The sequence below is a fragment of the Piliocolobus tephrosceles genome, chromosome 13 (assembly GCF_002776525.5).
Source record: "Piliocolobus tephrosceles isolate RC106 chromosome 13, ASM277652v3, whole genome shotgun sequence".
Classification (NCBI taxonomy): Eukaryota; Metazoa; Chordata; class Mammalia; order Primates; family Cercopithecidae; genus Piliocolobus; species Piliocolobus tephrosceles.
The window spans coordinates 60,376,294-60,400,626 of NC_045446.1; the positions used below are offsets into that span (position 1 = coordinate 60,376,294).

General features: G+C 42.2%; 2 protein-coding genes across 2 annotated transcripts in view; one reads left to right on the top strand and one right to left on the bottom strand.

Annotated features, from left to right (window-relative positions):
- LOC111540943 (olfactory receptor 52H1) overlaps positions 1 to 24,333 on the top strand; it is a 57,065-nt gene that overhangs the window by 11,242 nt on the left and 21,490 nt on the right. The window contains 1 exon segment of the mRNA XM_023209623.1: positions 2,172 to 2,287. The gene's annotated coding sequence lies outside the window, so the exon portion shown is untranslated.
- Positions 1,891 to 17,960, bottom strand: TRIM6 (tripartite motif containing 6). The gene is made up of 8 exons (XM_023209619.2): positions 17,886 to 17,960; positions 10,680 to 11,169; positions 9,785 to 9,880; positions 8,851 to 9,081; positions 6,362 to 6,384; positions 4,531 to 4,631; positions 4,219 to 4,245; positions 1,891 to 4,003 (listed from the first exon to the last, which is right to left on the bottom strand). Exons 2-8 carry the CDS (start codon positions 11,100 to 11,102, stop codon positions 3,438 to 3,440), a joined length of 1,467 nt encoding a protein of 488 aa, XP_023065387.2. The 5' UTR covers positions 11,103 to 11,169; positions 17,886 to 17,960; the 3' UTR covers positions 1,891 to 3,437.

The window sequence follows — 24,333 nt, forward strand, 5'->3', positions numbered from 1 at the left end:
AGAAGGAAATTTGTAGCTCTAAGTGCTATATATACATAAAAGAACACCATCTGATTTATTGCCTTGATGGGGATGAGTTTCACGAGTCAAAATGTATCAAGTTATATACTTTATGAAATGTATTATATGTCAATTATATCACAATAATGTTAAGACAGTCCTCTTCCCCTAAAAAAATTTTTTTAAGTTAGAATCAAACTTACCTGCCACTCACTTGTTGGGAAATATTAGGATAACTATACCACATGTCTAGAACTTTAGTGACAATACGGTTCTCTTTTACAAACTTTGGGTTATAGAATGGAATTAACATAGTTCCAGAAAAAAGCTGAGATCCTAAGTCCTCTATAATGGGAAAAGGAACTACTTAAGGTTCCGGGCAGTTTCCACCAAAATCTGAGTTTTCTTTCCCTTGAAATTTGATTGTAGATGATTGCATACAGCTAGACATTTAAAAAATCTTTACAGTTAGGTTTAGCCATATGGCTATTCTCATTAACAGAAAATGAGCAGATATTACAAATCCCATCTATGAACTAAGGATTTAAAAAGCAAGTTTTCTCCGCTAAGTTTTTTCTTTACCTTTCTGCCAGCTTGATGCTGTTACTACTATTCTGGGGTATAGCAAGTGCCACAAGGTGAAAGCAAGCTTTCTGCACGTATCTCACATGGAACAGTGCCACGCACCACCAGTTACAAATACTCATGACCAATTGTTTTACATTAACAAGAAGTACATTTCTTTAGTATTTGATCCATTATGTATTTTGGTTCTTTTTCATAGTAGTTTAGCCTACTCTATCACACCAAAAATTTCAAGAACAGAAGGCCTCTGTCAAGCCCCCATAATCCCTCAGGAAAAGGTCAGCGCTCTGAACTTACCCTAATAATTGTCCCCAAGTCTCAGACTGAGCAACCTTTCCCAGGTCTTACCTATAGAATTCCAGCAAGTACTTGTAAATATCACAAATAAAGATGTTAAGAAAGTCCCTCTCCCTTCCCAAATCTTTTTAAGTTAGCATCAAACTTAAATGCCTGCTCTAGCAAGCACTCACATTTGGGGAAATATTAGGATAACTATACAACATCCCTAGAACTCTGGTGACAAAAAAAATTTTACTTATAAAGTAAATTCACTTGGAAAGTAAATTTACTTGTAAAGTGAGTTTACAGTAGAAGACAGCTGGGCTAATTCTTTTGCCTAGAACTTACTGTATGGGAAAATAAGTGGGAAGGGGATAAGTACTCCAGCAGATCTTTCTCTTTCCTGAGCTTCCACCAGCCCCATGGGCCCCAGTCAGCCGGCTCTGTCTCCTTTTGTATCTCTTCCAGTTGAAATGCAGAGCAGGATGAGGAATTTGCATCCAGTCTCTGGGCTTCCACAGACGTGATCTCCTAATTATTATAGAACCGTGCCTTACAACAAACCAGTACTGAGCTTTTACTACTACCCGCACTACTTTATCTCACCACAGACACCCAAGCTGAGCCTTGCTAACAAATCAGTATTTCCTCAAACCACGAAGGAGCTTCAAGCACCCAACAGACTGAGGACTAACGGCAGGGGCCAGAGCCGGCAGAATCATTCTCTGGCCGTGAGCCCTTCCTATGATCTTCCAAATTTCTACACTTCTAGATATGTTGAGATCTTCTTTTCTCTGGCATTACCTTCTATAAAAATGCCTCAGGGCAGCTGGGAAGGTGCAGGTTCTTGTAGAGATAAACATATGTGCCTTGAAACCTCCTCTGTATCCTGAGTCCACAGGCTTTTACACTAGGGCTCACTTAGGGACAGAAATTTCATAATAGGATCTGCTCCAGAGTTGTCCAATAGAAATACAATTTTAAGGTTTCTAGTATCACATTAAAAAAGTAAAATGGAACAGGTACAATGAATAACATATTTTATTTAATCCAATAGAGCCAACATATTATCATTGCAATACACAAAGGAAAAGTTATTAGTGAGATATTTTACATTATTTTTTGAAGTAAGTATTTGAAATCTGGTATATATTTTATACTTTGAGCACATCTCAATTCAGACTAGTCATGTGTGAAGTCCTCAATAGACATTGGTGGCTCCTGAATACCACATGGGAGAGCCAGTGCCATTTTCCTCCTTGATACTTGTTTCTACCCTCACATGTACCTCATAATTTCTTTTATAGCTGGTTCAAAAAACATATTGCACCTCTCTACCAAAGAGAGGTTCACTCACCAGCTGTTTGTTCCTGTGCTAAGGAAAAGAGAGTGTGGAAAACCTGGAAGAAATCATCCTCTTCCTGTAAGTGCTTTATATTATTCATATTTTCTCTTTGCATTTTCTTTCTATTCTGAGAGAAAAATATGTATTGGATTGTTTTTCTCTCTCCACTATCCTTTTGTTTTTACTTCAATTTATCTGAAAGATATATATAGTTTTTATTGTTCTATTGCTACTCTTAAATGTAGAGAGGAAGGCCGAAGGTTGTAGTGAAGATTGTAGTGAAGACTCTCTTCGATTTGAGTTTGAAGCTACCAAAATTATCATTATAATGGTTTGGCTTTAGAGCCCAATCCTATACATACTTATACAAAAACACAGTAATTTATTTGGTTATTATTGTATTTTATAGAACGTGGCAAAGATATTACAAGAATGTAAAAATACAGGCCAATTTCTTTCATTAACATAGATGAAAACAAAATCTAAACAATACATTATCAAAATAAATCCACTATTGCATAAAACAAATAATAACGGTGCATTTCAGCAATTTGTGGCCAATATAACAAATGGAAGGAAATCAATGTACTAAGCCACATTAACAGAATAAAAATTACACACAATTATCTCAATAATTTACAGAAAAGACATAGGTAGAATACGATTTTTCATTTTATACAAAAACTTGTAGCAAATTAACAGATCAGAACTTCCTAAATTTGATCCCCTGCATCAACCAAAAAAAAAAAAAAAAACCTGCATCAAATACTATGCTTAATGGCAAAATACTGAAAGCGCCCCCTATCCACCTCAAGACCTGTCATCAGACAAAGATGCCTACTTTCACCACTGGATGCATCCTAGTACTGAATAAATGTTTAAAACGAAAGAATTGGCTGGGTGCAGTGGCTCACATCTGCAATCCCAGCACTTTGGGAGATCGAGGTGGGTGGATCACTTGCGGTCAGCAGTTCGAGATCAGCCTGGCCAACACGGTGAAACCCTATCTCTAAAAAAATACAAAAATTAGTTGGGCATGGTGGTGGGAGCCTGTAATCCCAGCTACTTGGGATGCTGAGGCAGGAGGTTCGCTTGAACCCAGGAGGCAGACGTTGCAGTGAGCTGAGATTGCGCCACTGCACTCCAAAAAACAGAAGATCAGAAGGGAGAATCACATGCTGATAAGCCTCGGGGTACTTATCAGAAGTGGGTGGGAACAGAAGACTATTCAAGAGCTTGGGCGACGCAGGGTCATAGGAATTACACAGTTGCAAGGATTAAAATATGGACAAAGAGTAGTAGGAAAGTAATATTTAGAGAAAGTGTAGATGGGGAAGCCATGGTTTGTGACATTATAAAAGGAAACAGTGCCAGCCTCATAATCTAAGAAAACCCCAACACGGCGAGGGGGCACTGTCATGGAGAGGAGCAGAGAAGGGGAAGAATCCTCATAGGCCCTATATTCATGGTTATGCTGTAACCCAATCACCCAGTATCCTCTCTGAGGCTGATACCTGGAGTAAGCATTGTGATTTTGAGCATAATGGTTGAAAGAGAATGTAGGTCCCACTGAATTGCTGCATACCCCCAGGATCCAGGCAGTCTTCTTGGCCACATCTACCTCCCAGTAATGCTTTCCGGAGGAGAAGTGCTGGCAGCCCAGGACACTACAGTCATAATGCTTTTCCACACAGGAAGGTCCGGATACTTTAGCTCCCACAAACCTCACCTGTCTCCGGTTTTTAGCCAGGACAAGATTTAAATTAGCTGTGTGTGGATTCAGGGTCACGTCCACTGTAGGAAAAGGTACAACATCAGCAGAGGAGAATGGGGACATGGGTCTCATTATACTGAGAAGAGGAAACACAGGGAGTGGTTGGAGGAACTGGAACTATATAGCAGGGATGGGGGAGGCATCAACACCTAGGACCTGTGTGGCTATGTCTGGGGAACGCATGTGTAAGGAGATCAGAATTTGCCAGCCCAAAGAGGCCATGGCTTCTACTTACCCCAGTAGCTTTGGACATCTGTCAGCTCTGTAATGATGAAGAGAGTCAATAATGTTGAATGGAACCAGTTGTCTCATGTCTGGTATCTCTCTCCTTACCAGATTGAGGGGCATGGTGAGGAATCCTGTGAGGATGTCACCTGGCCATTTCATCTCCCCTTAAATACAAACTGCATCTTCTTCAGCTATGTCCCTCCCTCTGGGACCTCCCTCTTTGCCACTATGCTCAAATACCAACTATATCCTCGATCCTGTTTATTTCTTCCCACGACAGTAATTTCACGTCCAAACTCTTTCCCCTGAATCTCCTTACCTCTAAACACTCGCAGCATCCTTTTCAGATCTGGGGCTCGAAACATACTTCTCAGCTTTGTAGGGAGAGCTTCTGGCTTCCTCAGGGTCCAGAACTCACTCCTAGAAAGGACAGGACTTCTGAGTTCCCACACTGCTGACTATGGGTTCCTCTGCCACCCGTCTCCCTTACCTCCCAAGCCTACTGATGAACTCTAATCCTCCTTTCTGAAGAAACTTAGCATCATTTTGCAAACAGCCCTGGCACTGGAGCCAGAAGACCTAGACTAGAAACTATCATCTCACCATCTGCATAAACTTGTGTAAGATTTAACTTTTTCTTTGAGATGGAGTCTTGTTCTGTCGCCCAGGCTGGAGTGCAGTGGCGTGATCTCAGCTCACTGCAACCTCCACCTCCCAGGTTCAAGCAATTCTCCTGCCTCAGCCTTCCGAGTAGCTGGGACTACAGGCACATGCCACCACGCCTGGCTAATTTTCTTGTATTTTTAGTAGAGATGGGGTTTCACCATGTTAGCCAGGATGGTTTCGATCTCCTGACCTCGTGATCCGCCCTCCTCAGCCTCCCAAAGTGCTGGGATTACAGGTGTGAGTCACTGCACCTGGCCAAGATTTAACTTCTTAAAGTCTCATTTGGTTTTTCAGTTGTTATTTTTAGAAAATACCATAATTTTCCTTTTTCTATGTCCTAGAGATGTTATACAATTCAGTAAAATAATGGCTTGGAAATCTTTTGCTACCTCTAAAGAGATATAAAATATTTAAAATCAGAGGGGCTGAAGACAGAACACCAGGGGCCTGCTGCTGGGGCTTGGAGAATATCAAGTGAAGGGGTTTCTTCAGAAGAGTCTGTGGGCTTAGGCCCCAGGATTTCTCAGAAAACCTTCAACACAGCATTTTAGGATTTGCTACCTCTGGGAATGTTACGCCGCCAGCTGGAGAAAAGATATCCTCACCTCCAAATAGAGAGTACAGATTTCAGAAGGGACAACAGGCTTCATATTTCATGTGTCTGTGAGGAGCATGAAGGTACCAAGTGTGCAAGCAGCTTGAGATGTCACCTTGTTGATAAGACTCTGGAGTATGCGATAGAGAACATGTTTGATTCCCGGGCTCAATTATTATCCTCAAGAGCTCGGGTTTATGTTTTTACTGGAATTGAGACAAAAGAAAATCTACTAGGGAGCAAGGCCTGGGAGAAAGAAAAAGCCCCAAGAGCAAATTCTTAGACCTTGAGAAATAATGCAGATAGGAATGTCACTGATAAAATTCACGGGCAGGAAATTGCAGTGAGCCAAGATCCCCCCCCCGCCCCCCCGCCTGGGGGACAAGGGTTTGACTCTGTCTCAAAAAAAAAAAAAAAAAAAAAAAAAAAATTTTTATAGGCAAAGAAAATTCCTATGTATTTTGAGGTAACTCTAAACTTAAGAATCAGGGATGAAAGCAGGCACAGAGGTTTACGGAAAAGTATACTTAACAGGGTACTTGGGGAGTCACTGACACTGCAACTCTTTATTCATTTTTTTTTTTTTTTTGAGGCGGAGTCTGTCTCCCTTTGTCTCCCAGGCTGGAGTACAATGGCGTGATACTGCAATTCTTTATTCTAAATAACAGTACTGTCCCCAACTAGTGACCTTCCATCGCCCACATTTTCCTACCAGAGAAGCCAGTTCATCCCCTTTAGCTGGGGATGCCAAAACTCTCATGTGATGCTCAATTCAAGACTACAGTCTTGAATCTTCCCCACTCTGATTCTTCTTCCCTTTCCCACTGTTCATGGGTAAAGGAATCATTTGTCAATCCAGGGGAGCTACCTCATGTTCTCCTACACATACCTTTCTGTGACATCACTCACATCCTAGGAAGGAAAAAGACAGGTTAAGTCAAGGAGTAACAGGTCATGCCCCTATCCACATTTCTCCTTCCATGTCCACTACCCCATGATATGACACACATAAAGACATCCTAACATGGAGCCACAGAGCAGAGATAAAAACTCAGGCCACACTGTCCCTAAGAACCCATGTGAAGACATCAAAAAATAACTCAACTGACTCATCAGTGTCTCGATTTTTACAACACCGTGTGTGTGCATATGCGTGTGTAATGTTATGTATGTAAAGCACGTATTATTTGTCAGGCATTGTGCCTGGCCTACAGAACCTCAGATGATGAAGTCATAATTTCCATCCTTGAGTAGCTTACATTCTGTTCTGGTTGCTGCTCATGGGCTTTAAATATGGTTGCTTCTCAAACTTCTCTAACCCTCTACCCTACCTTTGCTGACTTCATCCATTTCCTTCATTTTAACACACACATGTTGATGATTCTCAAATCTGTACTTCTGCTCAGCCCACTTTCCTTACGATTTTGATTAATATATACACCAGCAAATGAGTCACAGGTACCTCAAACACAAGATGTTTAAAAGAAAGCTTATTTCTGCAACTCTTGTCTCCCTTCCATCCTACTGAATCATACTAGCAAACACCTAGTCACCAAATTTAAGCAAATAGGTAACAATTACCATACATTCACCCTGGTCTCCTATCTTTGCCCAAGTCAGTCCACCTCACATACTGAATTTCATTTAGCCACGGGTTGTTCACCTTTATCACTGCCACTGCCAGTCTCATTTCCATGGAATTGGCCTATTCCCTTCTATTTGGTCTCTTTATCTTCTGCTCCATACATCTCAGTGACCCTGAAGAAAAGCTTAAGTTTGGTCCATATAACACAAGATTAACTATTTTCTCTGTATTAGGATTGTTTATGGTGGCATTTCATAGAGACACAACTCAAACTGGCTTGAACACACAACGTGGTAGAGGTGCTGTGTGTGTCAATTTGCAGTAAATATCCAGGATTGTATCAATCTTACATTGTGGCTGTACTGAGGAACTGAAATGATCAAATCGATGTGCTATTTCGTGGCTGATTCTCTTATGTTGGCTTTATGTCTATATTTTGAAGCTTTTATCTTGGCTATAAAATCTTAATGGGCAACAATTCACACAGATATGGAAAAGAGAAAGAAGAATGTCTGTGATGGGAAAACTCTAGAAAATTTATTGTTAGAAAAGACTCAAGTTTAAGTGTCCATTGGGCAGTCATACTAATGAATGTGGAAGTATCTAAACTAGCAATATGAATTGATGATTCATTTGCATTTAAAAATATTTACAGTTTGAGGAGTGTTGAGGAACCAGAACAAAAGAGTGAAGGAGAAAGTATCAGGGTAACAATATCAATGATGAGGACAAAATGGCAAGAATAAAATGAAGATGCAAAGCAGGAAGCAGTGAATGAGAAAAAGCTGCACTAGGCAGAAAGTAGCTACCCATGGCTCTCGTACTAAGACCCAAGAATATGTAAATAAACAATTATTCCACCAAGAAAGAAAGAACAAGAGGAAAGCACGAAGGCAAACAAAACATAAAGAATATCTTACACGCTAAAGGTTGCAGAATATCACAAGGTACATCATGCCTCAAATTCACAGCCACACTATTCATTCTATGCAGAAAACAGCTGCTAAAATTTCAACCTCAGTTCAAGTCCCTCCATCAAATCTTTCTAGGCTTGATACCTTGTAATCTTTGACCTACACACATATAGACCAGAGCCCAGACCCCCAAAACCAGTTCAAATGTCTATTACTAGAGTATGTTAAATGATTCTGCTCTAGAGAAGAGAGTGAAAACAAAGAAGGGCTGGTAGTACATCATCTCTAAGAATTTAGCTTGGCGTAAGTGTGCCTGTGACTAAGCTGGGTAAGAAGCACTTGGCAAATTCCCAACACAGCATCAGAGACAAAAGGTGCCTAATGAACAGTGGTTCTCAATTGGGAGAGCACTGTATTCACCCTGGGGCTATCGTGGCAATGTCTGAAGACATCTGGGGTTGTCACATCTGGGGTGGTGCTGCTGCCATCTAGTGAGCAGAGGCCAGAGATGCTGCTAAACATCCTACAATGTACAGGAGAATCCCATGCAGCAAAGAATTATCCAGTCAGAAATGTAAATAGTGCCAAGACTGAGAAAGAAAGAACATCAGTGGATACAACAGATCTTCTCCACAGCATCAAATAAACTTTCAGACAACTTTTATAAATAAAATGGGGTTTTCCCTTGCATTTGGACTCTGAATTATCTTATGCTTTATTCCGTATCTCTAAACAGTTTAATAGGGGATAGGCACTATAGCACCAAAGGAATGTTTTTTCTTGTCCCCGCAATGATAGTAGTCTGATGTTCCAGAAAGGAAGGAAAGTTAGTTTCTCTTTTCCTTGACTCTCAGATCTGAGCTCCTTCACAAGCCTTACCTGCAGCAGCTCCATTGTTGACCCCTGACATCGACGCTCCAGATCCAAGATGAGCTCTCGCAGCGACTGGCTCTGGTGGACCAGATCATTCTCAGCTTCTTCTATAATTCGTAGCCCCTTCTTCTCTTCCTCTTCCAGCTTTTTCAGCTCCCGCTGCTCCACTCTGTCTAGGATGTTTCGCAGCTGATTAAACTCTGTCTGGATCCTGTGTCTCTCGGGCTCCATCTGATTCTTCAGGAACAGGGAAGAAAAAGAGGCTGCTATTCTGTCACACTGAGGTTCTCCTCTGTTAAAAGCTGGGGAGTTGGGCTCAGGACTGCTTTCCTGGGCCAGGCCTCCCAGGGAGAGGGAGGGTAAATGCTGCAGGAGGAAGCCTTTGTAGCCTTTTCTTTCCTTCTTTTCTCCCTCCAGCTCTTCCCAGACCACTGGCCCTGGGCTGCTTTATCTAGGCCATCTAGACATCAACTGTGATTCCTGGGTGACATTTAGATTCCAGGAAGCCTCCCTCACCTCTGCAGTACTCTTCTGCTTTTGAGTACTGAGGTAGACATTACTGGCCCGTGACTAACTGTCTCAGATCTGGGCTTCTTCGCAAGCCTTACCTGCATCTTCCCTTGCATTTGTACTCCGAATGCAACGGAAAAGCCAAAGAGACTGAAACTGTAGAGCAAGATCCAGAATTATGAATTGGGGGAACCCCTAGCCATGGTTCCTCTGCTATGTGATTGTCTCCTAGGTTCAGTTTTGATATGTTTGCTATTTAGCTCCCCTCTCCTCCCCCTGTTTGGAAGGAATACAGTGGAGGACCAGGCAAAGGGAAGCTCTTCTAGTCATGGCATCAGAGGACAGACAGGACAAGGACGCCTTTGCCCTCAGCTCCTATGACCTGCCATGATTCCTGCCCCAGGATATCCTCAGAAAAAGTCCCCCTTGCCTTCCAGCAAGTCTTCTTCTCTCTGATAAAAGCTGTTAGCTTCTCAGCTTCCTGCTCCTCATTCTTCAGCTTCTTTAGAGACTCCTGAAACTTTTCCTGGAAGAAACAAATCAGATCATGCAGGATCAAGCCTTCAGTTGACTCAGTACACAGACATGGAATGAATGGCACAGAGATTCTGCTAACCTCAAAAGGAGCCTGTCCTAACCTAGGATGAAAACTGGAGTGGGCCAACAAACATTTCATATACATGAGATGAAAACCAACAAGAACAGGCTGATTCTCCATCCTCCTTGGGAAGGTGCCTGACCACAAAACACCTGTGGCTCATGCCTGTAATCCCAGCACTTTGGGAGGCTAAGGCGGGCGGATTGCCTGAACTCAAGAGTTTGAGATCAGCCTGGGCAACATGGCAAAACCCCATCTCCACTATACACACACACACACACACACACACACACACACACACACACATTAGCTGGGCATGGTGGTGCACACCTGTAGTCCCAGCTACTTGGGAGGCTAGGCACGAGAACTGCTTGAACCCAGGAGGCAGAGGTTGCAGTGAGCTGAGATCGCGCCACTGCACTCCAGCCTGGGTGACAGAGAGAGCCTTCTCAAAATAAATACGTGAGTAAATAAGTTCCTTTACCTTCACTGCCAACATATCTCCACACTCAATCAACCAAGTACCCCTTTTCCCTCAGCAGCTCTATCTACTCAATCTGGAATAGTAAGTAAGAGATAAAGTCTCTATTCTTCAGGGAGGCAGTTTCCAGGTTCATTCTCTAGGTAAATGGAAAGACTACAAAGAGATTAGATCAGAGCATGATAAAACGTTAAAACCTACCAAAGACCCTGTTTCTGTGTCTCCCCTTCCATCCTGGGGTCTCACCTGGTACTCCTGGGCAACCTCCTCCACGAGGAACGTGTGGTGACCATGATGCTCCTGAGACCGCTCACAAAGCCAGCAAATGACCTTCCCATCCTCCTGACAGAAGAGCTGCAGTTTTTCTCCATGGTCTGCACAAAGAACTGCTTTCAGCTGCTTCCCAGGACCCAACACCACCTCTCTGAGCCGCCTCACTATGTTGGCCAGATGCCGATTAGGCCGCAGGTTCCCTGGCTGGTAGCTGGTCTGGCACACAGGGCAGCTTCTTTCCCCTTCTTGACCAATCATTGATTCCCTGCTATTCAGTGTGATGCAGGCTTGGCAGAAGCTGTGGCCACAGTCTATGCTCAGGGGTTCTGTTAGGAGCTCCAGGCAGATAGGGCAGGTCACCTCTTCTCGTATGTCCGCCAGTACTGGTGAAGTCATTGTAGCTACTCTCCTGGCTCCTGCCTGCCCAGCCCTAATTTCTAAGATGTTTCCTGCTTGTAGAATCCTAGGTAGATGAGCAAACAAAAAAAGGGTCAGTGTAAGAAAGGAGGGAGAATAAAGGAATACTGACTGCCCAGTCCTGGATAAAGAGGTCAGACACCTGGGGTAACAAGGGCTTCTCATTCTAATATCTAATACGTTCTTTATTCTGGCTCATACAAGGCACCGATTTCTTCCCATATTAGAGCAGTGGTTATGATTTCCTCTTTCTCCAATTGAACAGAGTGACAAACTGAGGCCCTGGAAAGGAGGGGCCTGTGTGAGTCACTGTCTGTGTGATCTTTTCTTTTCTTTTTCTTTTTTCTTTTTTTTTTTTTTTTGAGATGGAGACTCACTCTGTCACCCAGGCTGGAGTGCAGTGGTACGATCTCAGCTCACTGCAACCTCTGCCTCCTGGGTTCAAGCAATTCTCCTGCCTCAGCCTCCCAAGTAGCTGGGATTACAGGCACGTGCCACAACACCTGGCTAGTTTTTGTATTTTTAATAGAGACGGAGTTTCACCATGTTAGCCAGGGTGGTCTTAAACTCCTGACCTTAAGTGATGCTCCTCCTTGGCCTCTCAAACTGCTGGGATTACAGGCATGAGCCACCACACCTGTACTGTGTGATCTTCTCTCACCCAAAACATATCCTCAATGTTAAAAGCACCGAAAACACACTGTTGCCTCAGGATTTTTGCATTTGTTGTTCGTGATGTAAGGATGACCCTCTACTCTGCTATCTGCATGACTTACTAGCTTCCTACCTATTCCCTTATCAGAAGAGTTTGCTCTGACTAGTCTATTTAGAGCACAGCCACCATACAATCACTCTCCACATATTTACCTCATTTATTTTACTTCTTTTTTTTTGAGACGGAGTCTCACTCTGTAGCCCAGGCTAGAGCGCAGTGGCGCGATCTCGACTCACTGCAAGCTCTGCCTTCTGGGATCATGTCATTCTCCTGCCTCAGCCTCCCCAGTAGCTGGGACTACAGGTGCCCACCACCATGCCTGGCTAATTTTTTTTGTACTTCTTTAGTAGAGACGGGGTTTCACTGTGTTAGCCAGGATGGTCTCAATCTCCTGACCTTGTGATCTGCCCACCGTGGCCTCCCAAAGTGCTGGGATTACAGAGGTGAGCCACTGTGCCTGGCCTATTTTACTTCTTACACCACCTAATACAGATCTTTACTTGTCTGAATCCTCACAGTGAAATGTAACCTCCATGAGATCAGAGACTGTTTTTGTTCACGGTTGTATCCTTGGCAGCTAGCATAGAGCCTGACATATAGGTCCTCAACTTTTGACGAATGAAAGGTTAGAACCCTCTCATCCTCCACAGTGATTATCTGTGACCTTTCTCGTGAGCTCTTTCACCTCTTTGCCATCACCCTTGCCGCACTCTTTGGTATTTGATCTCCAAGACTGTGCAAAAACTTCCACTTCTTAACAGCCCTGCCCCACATAGAGCCCTCCCCTCCCCACCACATGCTCCCCTTCTCAGAAAAAAACAAAGAAACAGCAATAGCCACAATAAGGGGAGGTAATGTTTTGTTGCTGTTGAAACTGAGTCTTGCTCTATCACCCAGGCTGGAGTGCAGTGGCACTATCTCGGCTCACTGCAACCTCCGCCTCCCAGGTTTAAGCGATTCTCGTGCCTCAGCCTCCTGAGTAGCTGTGATTACAGGCGAGCACCACCATGCCCAGCTAATTTTTGTATTTTTAGTAGAGACGGGGTTTCACCATGTTGGCCAGGCTGGTATCGAACTCCTGACCTCAAGTGATCTGCCTGCCTTGGCCTCCCAAAGTGCTGGGATTACAGGCATGAGCCACTGCACCCAGCCTGGGGAGGTAAAATTTTTACAACTCATGATTCTGTAACCACTTGTGATTTAGAAATCATATTCTCCTGCTTTCTTTATACCTCATGGGACAACTCTGCATAACTAAGAGTATTCTCAATTCTTCAATAAGAAGAGACATTAAGTGACTTTACAAAATCATGAATCTTGTAAGTTGTAGCATTGGCATAACCTAACCTTTCCAGGGTCCTAGTCAAAGCTTTGTCCTCAAACTCATAACTGTGACCAAAGACAGTCAGTGGTGAAGGCTATAAAAGTCAGGCACTGACCAAGTGCTTTCGAAGTATGAAAATGGGAGAGATCCTATTTGATGATGGGATTTTGCCAGGGCCTGTCTTAAACTTCAGCAGGATCCTAAGGGGGCCCATATGTAAGGAGAGGTGGCCGGTAAGGCAGTTGAGGCCTTGTATCTTCATTGAGAAATACTACTTTTATTCATTTTTCTTGGAAGAGTTGTTGATAAATTATATTACCATTATTTAAAATCACACTGAGAATACTCTTCAGAAATTTTTAAAACCTGTTTCCAGCATTGAGTTATTTTCATTGGGAGCCATTTGCTCTGCTTGCCTACCTGGAATTGTGTTTGGGCCACCAAAGAAGAGCCAGCTAACACTGCCTATTTGAAGCTCTGGCCCTGGTCCCAGGCGCGACCTCGCTGTTCTGAACACGCCACAGTGGGTAGAGAGCAGGTGGAATTCTCTAACTTGTCTTTGGCTGGTTTCCCAGCAAAAGTGAAAAACACAAGGCCCTGTAAATTGTACCAATTTACCCCTATCTTCAGGACCTGGTAGATTTTAAAAGTATATCAAAATGCCTCCCAATAACAACACTCCTCCTAGAAGAAAGGGCCTGAGAAAGTGTCTCAGATAAGGGCGAGAAAAAGTCATGGGATATAAGCATAAGCCTCCTAGAGGCCCTGCTGGGGGAATCTAGTGAGCTGAAAACAGGTCCTTGGTGCTGCCCTCTTGTGTTCTCTGGTGCTCCTGCAAGTACTGGCCTGGGTCTTCAGCTTTGCCATGCTTAGTAGCAGCAATGCTCACAGCAAATATTTACAGAAAGCCCACCAGGTATTGAGCAAGAACTTAATTATTTTGTATGTAATAACTCAATAATTCCATATAACAACATTACATTACAAATGTCCCTTAAATCTCATTTCATAGTTGTATAAACTGATATTTAGTAGATCCTTTAAGTGGCAGGGCCGGTTTTGAATGCAGATACGCAGGCTACAGAGCTGGAGCTCTTATTACTCCTTTATATTCCTCATCTCCATAAAGGGTGCAAAATATAATTATTAACAAATTAATGAACTCTGTACATCTAACTGGTAGTATTAATTGGTATTACAGATGTACTTACCTATCATCTGAGAGTCTGTTTAACCAAATTAATCACATCTGTGGGAACTGCACTATTATTTCCTTTATTAATATCTCCTACCATACCTACATCATCTCACTTTGCACACTGCACTATAAGGCTCTATTTCCTTTGATAAATTAGCATTATGAGGGCAGAGGCCCAGTCTCACTTTATTTTCCAGGTGCCCCAGACCTTAGCACTGCAACTAAGACAGGAAATGATCAATTAACTTTATAACAGATTATAACTTACTGCTGAGCTTATAGTTGGCCTTGATGTTGGCACTAGAGTATAGAAATAAATGCGCTATCTTATGAAACTATTACTGTTAAAAAATAATTGTGTTGGTATTATATTTTAATTGAAAGTCCAATTCCAATCCATCTTCCCCAACAAACACATGCACAATTTCATTTCAGGCAAAACTGTACTTAGTGTAGCCAGTTCTCTTGAAGAATTACTGCTCATAAATGCAATGTAGTAATAGTTCCAAACTGAAAAGAATTCATGACATCAGTAACTGGTAAATGAATGAACTGTGGTGTATCCATACAATGGCATATTACCAAACAATTAAACTGTTATATTAATACACACAACAAGATAAATCTCAAAAGCATGCAAAGTGAAAGAACCCAAACATCAAATTTAAGTTATTGTATGATGCTATTTATATGAAATCCTAGAAAAGAGAAAGCTATAGTATTTGAAAGCACATCCGTGGAAGCCAGGGCCCAGGAGAGGGAGAAAAGGACGAACTGCAAAGGGCATAAGGAAATTTGAAGGGTGATGGAAATGCCCTTTACGTATCATGATCACGGTGGTGGTTACACAATTGACTGCAACTGTGAAAATTCACAGAATTGTATGCTTAAAATTCGTAACTTACTAGATAGAAATTATAACTCAATAAACGTGACAGAAACAAAAAAATACAAGAAAAATTAAAGGCTTGATTTCTGATCTTCTAAGCACAATGGAACTGTGCTGTCAAACATGTAGCCACATATGGCTATTCAGCATTTGAAGTGTGGTTACTCAGAAAAGGGCTGTTTTAAGTACAAAACACACATTGGATTTTGAAGATTTAGTTTAAAAAAATTAAAGTAGCTTATTAATTTTTTTATATTGATCACATGTCCTAATTGTATTTTGCATGTATTGGGTTAAATAAAATATATTAAAATTAATTTCACCTGCTTATTTTTAATGAGGCTACTTGAATAAGTAACATTACATATGTGGCTTCATTCTATTTCTATTTCATAAAGACATATAAATGTCTTTTTTTTCCCATCTAATATGCTACTTTAGATATTCATCTAATACTCTGCTTTAGACAGAGAAAAATTCTTGAGCAGAAAAAAGATGTAAGAGTTGAGGTCTCTTGTCGAAGCTGAGGCTTGGGAAAGAAACTGTGAAGGAGGGAAGCCTACAGTTAGCATAGGTTTGAGTGACCCTTGCCCAAACACCAGCAAGCCCTTACTGCCCACTGCAGCTGAGTGCAGCCCAAGGGAGATATGGCAGGCTGCCAGTTTCCAACTGAGGCCAAGTCTCCAGAGCAGAGTGGATGGGCTGAGAGAAGGCATTCTGACTGTGAGGAGTGCAGACGAGGAGAGTCTGCAGTCCCAGAGCCCAGTGGATCAAATTAGCAGAAGAAAAGAGCCCAAATTCACAACCAGGTGGGACCAATTAAATCAGAACCAGATGCCTGAAAAAGGTCTGCTAACTAGCAACGCTGCAACCACTTGGAGTTCTTTATGCAGAATCTCAGTCTTTCCTGGAATGATTCAGAATCTGCACTTTAATAAGTTCTCTAGGTGATTTTTATGCCCATTAAGGCTTCAGAAGTACTGCCTTAGATAAAGGACCTTCTTTCTCAGGTGGATACAGTTTAGGGAGCAAAACAGCTAGAAGAGGGAAGGGGACAGAGAATGGCCTGCTATTTAGATATGAAGCATCTTTTAGAATGGAAGCTCGCATCGATATCAAAATGGCTTTCAGAATAAAAATCAGTGACTCAGCAGGGGATACTGGGGCTGGTGTAGGCTGAAGGTTCAGAGTTAGGAATGACAGAGCAGGCCTGTCCACCAGCTGGGAGCCCTAGTGAAAGTGGAATAAAATAGGTGGCAATTGCATTTATAAGAGAATTGGGCACGAGTTCTTGCACTTTAGGAATAACATTTTTTTTTTAATCTTTGTGTAGGGTTATATTTAACCTATTATCTGGAATTGATTATCTAACAGGACTCAATAAATATTTGAATTGGAACGTAATCAGTTTCAAAACAAAAAACTTAATTTGCACTTCAAAAGAATTTCTACCCCCTGCATTTCAGAAACCTGTAATTTAAAAATTGTTTTGATTGTGCATTTTTTTAAAGCTAGGCATGGAGTTTGCCAGTAATAATGACCATAATTTTGACATTATGTCAGACAGCCTCCTACGTGTTTAAATCTGTCCCGCTTAATCCTCACCAGAACAGAATAGGATATACATATTACTCCATCCATCTTATCGATGGAATAAAGTAAAGCTCAAAGAAGTCAACAGTCTTCGGGCACACAGCCAGTGTCTGTCAGAGTCAGGATTTGAACACAGGCAGTCTGGCTCCCAACCACACATTTCTGTCTCTGTTGACTCATTGATTAAATAAAATGTCTCTAACCTCAGTGGGGTCATTTGCGGTGAGGAAGAAAAAGAAATAAAGATATAATGAGTTCCGAAAGGGAAAGGACCTTATCTCTTTCACTGCCCTGTCACCTCTGCCAGAAGTGACAATAAGAGCCAGTCAACAGAACGGTAGACATCCCTCTCTGACCCGCACATCTGGGGAATGAGAAGCCAAGTAATTTCCAGATGTAAGCAGTATCAGGTGGTCAAAGCTCTTCAGAGCAATTCAAGGCGCCTTAAACCAATTTTAAGGAACAGAGGGCGCTCACTCCTCTTTTATCTTAACTCAACCACGCATGACTCTGCTCCGTTCCGAGAAAGGCAGGGGCTTCCTCCTCCGCCAGCCTTTGGCCTTTGAACCGACCGACCTACAGGTCAGGACTTTGCTCATCTCCCAACTCCCTCTGGGAGGAGTCGGGCCGCCTGGGGTGGAGGATAAATGGTGCTCACTTCCTGAAGCGGCCAGGCTGGAGATGGGGGGAGGGGATGGGGGAGGGGACGGCGGGAAGGGGGGAAGGGATGCTGACTCTGAATCCACGTCTGACAAATCGTTTGCAGTGATTCCCTAACGCAAAGTTTCCAGAGCTGCCTCCCCTACATATTTTAGCTTCTAGAATCGAGGTTTAACTCTCACTACGCTTTACACGGCCTATTCCCAGCTGCAAAGGTGCCTCTTCTGTGCTCCCTTCCCAAGCTTGAGTCAACTCGAAAATGCAGAAGTCTCCCTCATTCTTCTTTCACCCGTGAACCCCCAACCCGACCTGCAGGGCGGGTCAAACTCTCCAGACAAGTGGGGACAGCGGTGGCTGGCCAGAAAATGATCTTGCTCACTAACCTGGAATCTGTGGCCTGGATCAGAGCCGAGTACTTGCAGCAGCCGCGTCCTCCACCCAAGCCGAAAGACTCTGGGGGGAAGGGGCGGGACCAGGGGAGGAGGAGGGTCAAATTGTCCAGCACCGCAGGAGATCCAGCAGATTCCATGGGTGTGGTCACCAGCGACCCCTCAGGTGGTAAGGGAGATCGAGATAGTTTTTGAGGCCGGTCGCGGTGGCTCACCCCTGTAATCCCAGCACCCTGGGAGGCCGGGGCGGGCGGATCAAGAGGTCAAGAGATTGAGACCAGCCTGGCCAACATGGTGAAACCCCGTCTCTACTAAAAATACAAAAATTAGCTGTGCGCGCCTGTAGTCCTAGATACTCGGGAGGCTGAGGCAGGAGAATCGCTTGAACCCGGGAGGGGGAGGTTGCACTCCAGCCTGGTGACAGAGCGAGACTCTGTCTCAAAAAAAAAAAAAAAAAAAAGTTTTTGAAGGTAGCAACGCAAAGCGGTTCAACTTACCTGATGAATGGCAAATCCGGAGGCTTTTGAGAACACCAGGCCAGAGATGACCCTTGTAAATTGTCTGCAGTGTACTGTAGCTTTCCAATATCATATCAGAGTTTAATTACACTGATAATACACCTGTACTCCATATAAACATATTAATTTAAATGTCTAAATAAAAACATAAAGTTATACGAGTGAGTAGAAGCCCCTTTGCATAATGGCATGTTTTGCCAAACGATCATTAAAATTTTAATTTAAAATTACATGTATGTATGTATAAAGCTGTGTGTGTGTATCTGTAATTTTGACCTACATAACTAGAAGACAATCTTTGTTTTTATTTAGGTCTTATGAATACATGTAAAGCTTATAGAGTCTCAGAACTCTAACTACAGGGTTTCAATGTCAAAGTTCCTCCCTAAGGAGACTAATTAGATGAGTGTCACCTTGCCTTAGAAGGTGGACGGGGGAGGGAGGTATAGAGAAAGAAAGGACTGGGGTGTCCAGATAAAATGCTGGATGGAGGATTGGGCAATAGGGAGAGAGCTGGGTTAAGTATCAAGAGATTTCTCTCAACAGTCCCTAGACGAATGAAAGGTCATTAGAATCTCGTAAGTGCGGACATGTGTCACTATTTCAGTGAGTACCTCATGTCCGCAGGCTTAAGAAGCCATACAAAGGATATTTCAGATCATCCTTTGTGTAGCTTTCTTCACAACGGTTTTAGGTATGGCTGCCTCCATATTGCCCATGGATGACGCTTCAGGTCAAAGCCTGCTTATGTTCTGAAATTCTCCTGGACACCACCCTGCCACTGGCCCAGCCCACATTTAAGTCCCTTGGAATACAAAATGGTATGATTGATAACCAGAGGGTTAGAAGTATTGGAAAAGGGATGGAGAAGCCCAACCCAGAGTCTCTTCTTGGGCCATTTTCTAAGAGATGATATAAATGGAAGTAACTTATAGGCTCCATAGTCTTGTCAGCATAGGGCTTCATTTCTGGGGCTAGTAGGCTCAGTTAACAAAAAGGATGTTGGCTGGGCGTGGTGGCTCGCTTGTAATCCCAGCATTTTGGGAGGCCGAGGTAGAGGGATTTTGAATCCAGGATTTTGAGGCCAACCTGAGCAACGTAGTAAAACCCTGTCTAAAAAAAAAGAAAATTGTCAGGCATGGTGGTACGTGCCTGTAGTCCCAGCTACTTGGGAGGCTGAGAGGTGGGAGAGGATCACTTGAGCCTGGAAGGTCGAGGCTGCCATGAGCCATGATCCTGCTACTGCACTCCAGCCTGGGTGACACAGTGATAACCAGTCTCAAAACAAAAAAGAAAACAAAAAACAGAATAAAAGACTATTTCTCAGTGTGCAGAATTTTCCTTTTTGTTTGCTAACCAAGGCAGTTTTTATTTTCTCTATAACTAATTTCTCATCTTGAACAGGGAGATTGGGCATTCTGATGGTTGAGAAGAAATGAAGGTGCTTGGCAATAATTCAAGGGGTCTCGAAAAGTTAGATATAAATTTACCATATGATCCATCAAATCCATTCGTAGGAACCTACTCAAAAAAAATGAAAACATATCCATGCAAAGATTTGTACACAAATGTTCATAGCAGTTTTACTCATATTAAAAAATGGAATCAACCCAACTGTTCAACAAGTGTTAAATAGATTGAAAAAACAAGTGGTATACCCAATACAGTGAGTATTAGTGCTATTAGTATTACTAGTATTAGTATTACTGTTAGTGTTAAAAGGGAACCAAGTATGTGGATTCAGAGGCTTGGTGGGGTGATATGATGCATCCAGTAGGACAGGTTTGAAGGTAATGAGGGCACAGATTTGCTGGCAGCCCCAAGTTCCTGAATACTCAGAGTATTTGCAGTTCTAGACTCAAGACCCACTGCTGCAGTTCTAGACTCAGAGTGGCATTAACGGATCCAGCCTGTTATTATAACAATACTCAATATGTTAAATACTCAGTATATGCCAGGAATATTGTTTAGTGCACAGGTTAAGGTGTCAAGATTTCTTAATAGCACTAAGTGGATATCGACATTTGATAGGACAGGGGTTTCAGAAAAAGCAAAAAAGACCATGACAATGGTCACAGAACATTCTCACAGCCAAATAGTAACAAAAAATACAAACTCAGGAGACAGATTTTCTGTGAGTAAATCTCTAATATACTCGAATATATTTTCTTTGAGGAAATCTCTTATATATTCACAGGAGACAGACTTCCTGTGACAAAATCTCTAGTATATTTTTTTCAGTACAACTTGTTTGAAAGCAGTGTTAGATGATTCTTGTGATCAGAAATGTTTCTGCCCCTCTCATGGAAAACCCTCCTTAACTCATTACTACCAGCTGGGAACTGACGGGAACAAAAGAAAAGGAAAAAGTAGATACTGCAAGGCCGAGATTAAAATGTGGCACATATACACCATGGAATACTATGCAGCCATAAAAAAGGATGAGTTTGTGTCCTTTGTAGGGACATGGATGCAGCTGGAAACCATCATTCTTAGCAAACTATCACAAGAAGAGAAAACCAAACACCGCATGTTCTCACTCATAGGTGGGAACTGAACAATGAGTTCACTTGGACTCGGGAAGGGGAACATCACACACTGGGGCCTATCATGGGGAGGGGGGAGGGGGGAGGGATTGCACTGGGGAGTTATACCTGATATAAATGATGAGATAATCTTACTTACAACTTTCAATTCTTGGTGCCTTTTATTTTCTTTTATTTGAGCTGTGAATTTTTCATAGATGACCTTTACCAGGTTCTGAGAGTTTCATTCTATACTAGTTTGTTGAGTGTCTTCTTTTGAAGATTATCTTCTATTTGAAGGATAATTTTGCCAGATATGGAGTTCTTGCTGACAATTTATTTTCTTTCAGCATTTTAAATGTGTCATCCCCCTACCTGAATAAGCATTAATCTTATTCAGGATCCCTTGCACATAATGAGTCACTTCTCTCTTTCCTCTCTCTCTTTTAAATAATGTGTTGCTGCTTTACTAATAAGTATAAGAATAATGCAAATGCCTCCTGTAATCTCAGCACTTTGGGAGGCCAAGGCAGGTGGATCATCTGAGGTCGGGAGTTCGAGACCAGCCTGACCAACATGGAGAAACCCCCTCTCTACTAAAAATACAAAATTAGCTGGGCATGGTGGTGGGTGCCTGTAATCCCAGCTACTTGGGAGGCTGAGGCAGGAGAATGGCTTGAACCCGGGAGGCAGAGGTTGCGGTGAGCAGAGATCATGCCATTGCAATCTAGCCTGGGCAACAAGAGTGAAACTCTGTCTAAAAAAATAAAAATAAAAATAAAATGGAAATGCCTTTCTGCCCATGGATGCTGCCAAAGAAGCATCATTAAAGTCTCTCTTCTCCCTGCCCTCGTGTCTAAGTCAGAGTCTCCTTAAGAGCCCGAACAGCTGAGGAAGCTCTTCATTGGAGAGTTGAACTTTGAAACAACCAATGAGAGACTAAGGAAGGAGCCGTTTTGAGCAATGGGGAACACTCATGGATTGTGTGGTAAGGAGAGACCCAAACACCAAGCGCTCTGTGCCACTGTGGAGGAGGTGGATTCAGTCGTGAATGCAAGGCTACACAAGGTGGATGGAAGAAATGTGGAGCCAAAGAGAGCTGTCTCAAGAGAAGATTCTCAAAGACCCACTTAACTGTGAAAAAGATATTTGTTGATGGCATTAAAAAAGACACTGAAGAATATCACCTAAGAGATTATTTTGACCAGTATGGAAAAATTGAAGTGATTGAAATCACGACTGACTGAGGCAGTGGCAAGAAAAGGGGCTTTGCCTTTGTAACCTGTGACAACCATGACTCTGTGGATATGACTGTCATTCAGAAATACCATCCTGTGAATGGCCACAATGGTGAAGTTAGGAAAGCCCTGTGAAAGCAAGAGGTAGCTAGTGCTTCAGCCAGCCAAGGAGGTCGAAGTGGTTCTGGAAACTTTGTTGGTAGTCATGGAGGTGGTTTCGGTGGGAATGACAACTTTGGTCATGGAGGAAACTTCAGTGGTTATGGTGGCTTTGTTGGCAGCCATGGTAGTGGTGGATATGGTGGCAGTAGGGATGGCTATAATGGATTTGGTAATGATGAAAGCAATTTGGGAGGTGGTGGAAGTTACAATGATTTTGGGAATTACAACAATCAGTCTTCAAATTTCGGACCCATGAAAGGAGGAAATTTTGGAGGCAGAAGCTCTGGCCCCTATGATGGTGGAGGCCAATACTTTGCCAAACCACGAAACCAAAGTGGCTATGGTGGTTCCAGCAACAGCAGTAGCTATGGCAGTGGCAGAAGATTTTGATTAGGAAAGAAAGCTTAGCAGGAGAGGAGAGCAAGAGAAGCGACAGGGAAGCTACAGGTTACAACAGATTGTGAACTCAGCCAAGCACAGTGGTGGCAGGGCCTACCTGCTACAAAGAAGACAAGTTTTAGACAAATACTCATGTTTATGGGCAAAAAAAACTCAAGGACTGTATTTGTTACTAATTGTATAATAGGTTGTTTTAGTTTCTGTTCTGTGGAAAGTGTAAAGCATTCCAACACAGGGTTATAATATAGATTTTTAATTTTTTTTGCACCCATGCTGTTGAATTCTCAGTGTAATAGTCTGATTGTGATGCTGAATAAATGTCTTAAAAAAGACGGGAAATAAGTAGAAATTATAAAATATAATAAAAATGATAATAAAACAGCTATGTTTGGAAAAATTTTCAACTTCACTAGAAATAGAATATATATTCCCACCAAGCTAGCAAAGGTCAAAGAATTATGAGCCTATCAACTTTTTTTAAGTCTATGCTTTTTATTTTTTACCAAAGAGGTGACACATTTTATGTAAATGCTTTACTTCTTTGAGATGGAAAGTGAATACTGCCATGCCTGAGTACTTTACTCTGTGCCAGCTCTGGCACTAAGGCAATTAAGATAAATATTTTAGGAAGAATAGGAACTATTTGAGAGCATTTTCATATAAAAATGATTCTAAAGAAAATGTGCTCAGAAGTTTTGGAACACACTCACTTCTCTCTTGATGCTTTCATGATTTTCTTTTTGATTTTGGCTTTCAATATTTTCATTATTATGATATGGATATCTTAGTTTATCCTACATGGAGTTCTTTGAGCTTCTTGAATGTGTAGAGTCATATTAAAAAAAATCAAATTTAGGAAGTTTTTTTGCCATTAGTTTTCCAATATTCTTTCTACATCTTTGTCTCTTGCCCCCCCTTTCTAGGACTCTCGCTATGAATATGGTGGTATACTTGGGTATGTCCCAAATGTTTCTGAGTCTCTGTTTATATTTTGTCTTTTTCTTTCAGTTCTTCATATTGGATAATCTAAATAAGCTTATCTTTGTTTGCAGATTCTTTCTCTTGATTGCTCAAATCTGCCTTTGAATTCCTTTAGTGAATTTTTAATTTTAGTTTTTATAATTTTTTTTTTTTTTTTTGGATACGGAGTCTCACTCTGTCACCTAGGCTGAAGTGCAGTGGCATGATCTTGACTCACTGCAACCTCCACCTCCTGGGTTCAGGCAATTCTTCTGCCTCAGCCTCCTGAGTAGCTGGGACTACAGGCGCACAAAGCCACACCACGCTAATTTTTTGTATTTAAGTAAAGACGGGGTCTCACCGTGTTGCCAAGGCTTGTTGCGAACTCCTGAACTCAGGCAATCTGCATGCCTCAGTCTCTCAAAGTACTGGCATGACAGGCATGAGCCACAGTGCTCAACCTATAATTAAAAAAAAAAATTATAGTCACCGTGAAACATACATATTTTTTCTTGTCATGTAATTTTGTTTTGTGTAAGCATTTCCTTTTTTTTTTTTTTGTCATTATACTTGAAGTTCTAAGATACATGTGCAGAACGTGCAGGTTTGTTACATAGGTATAGACGTGTCATGGTGATTT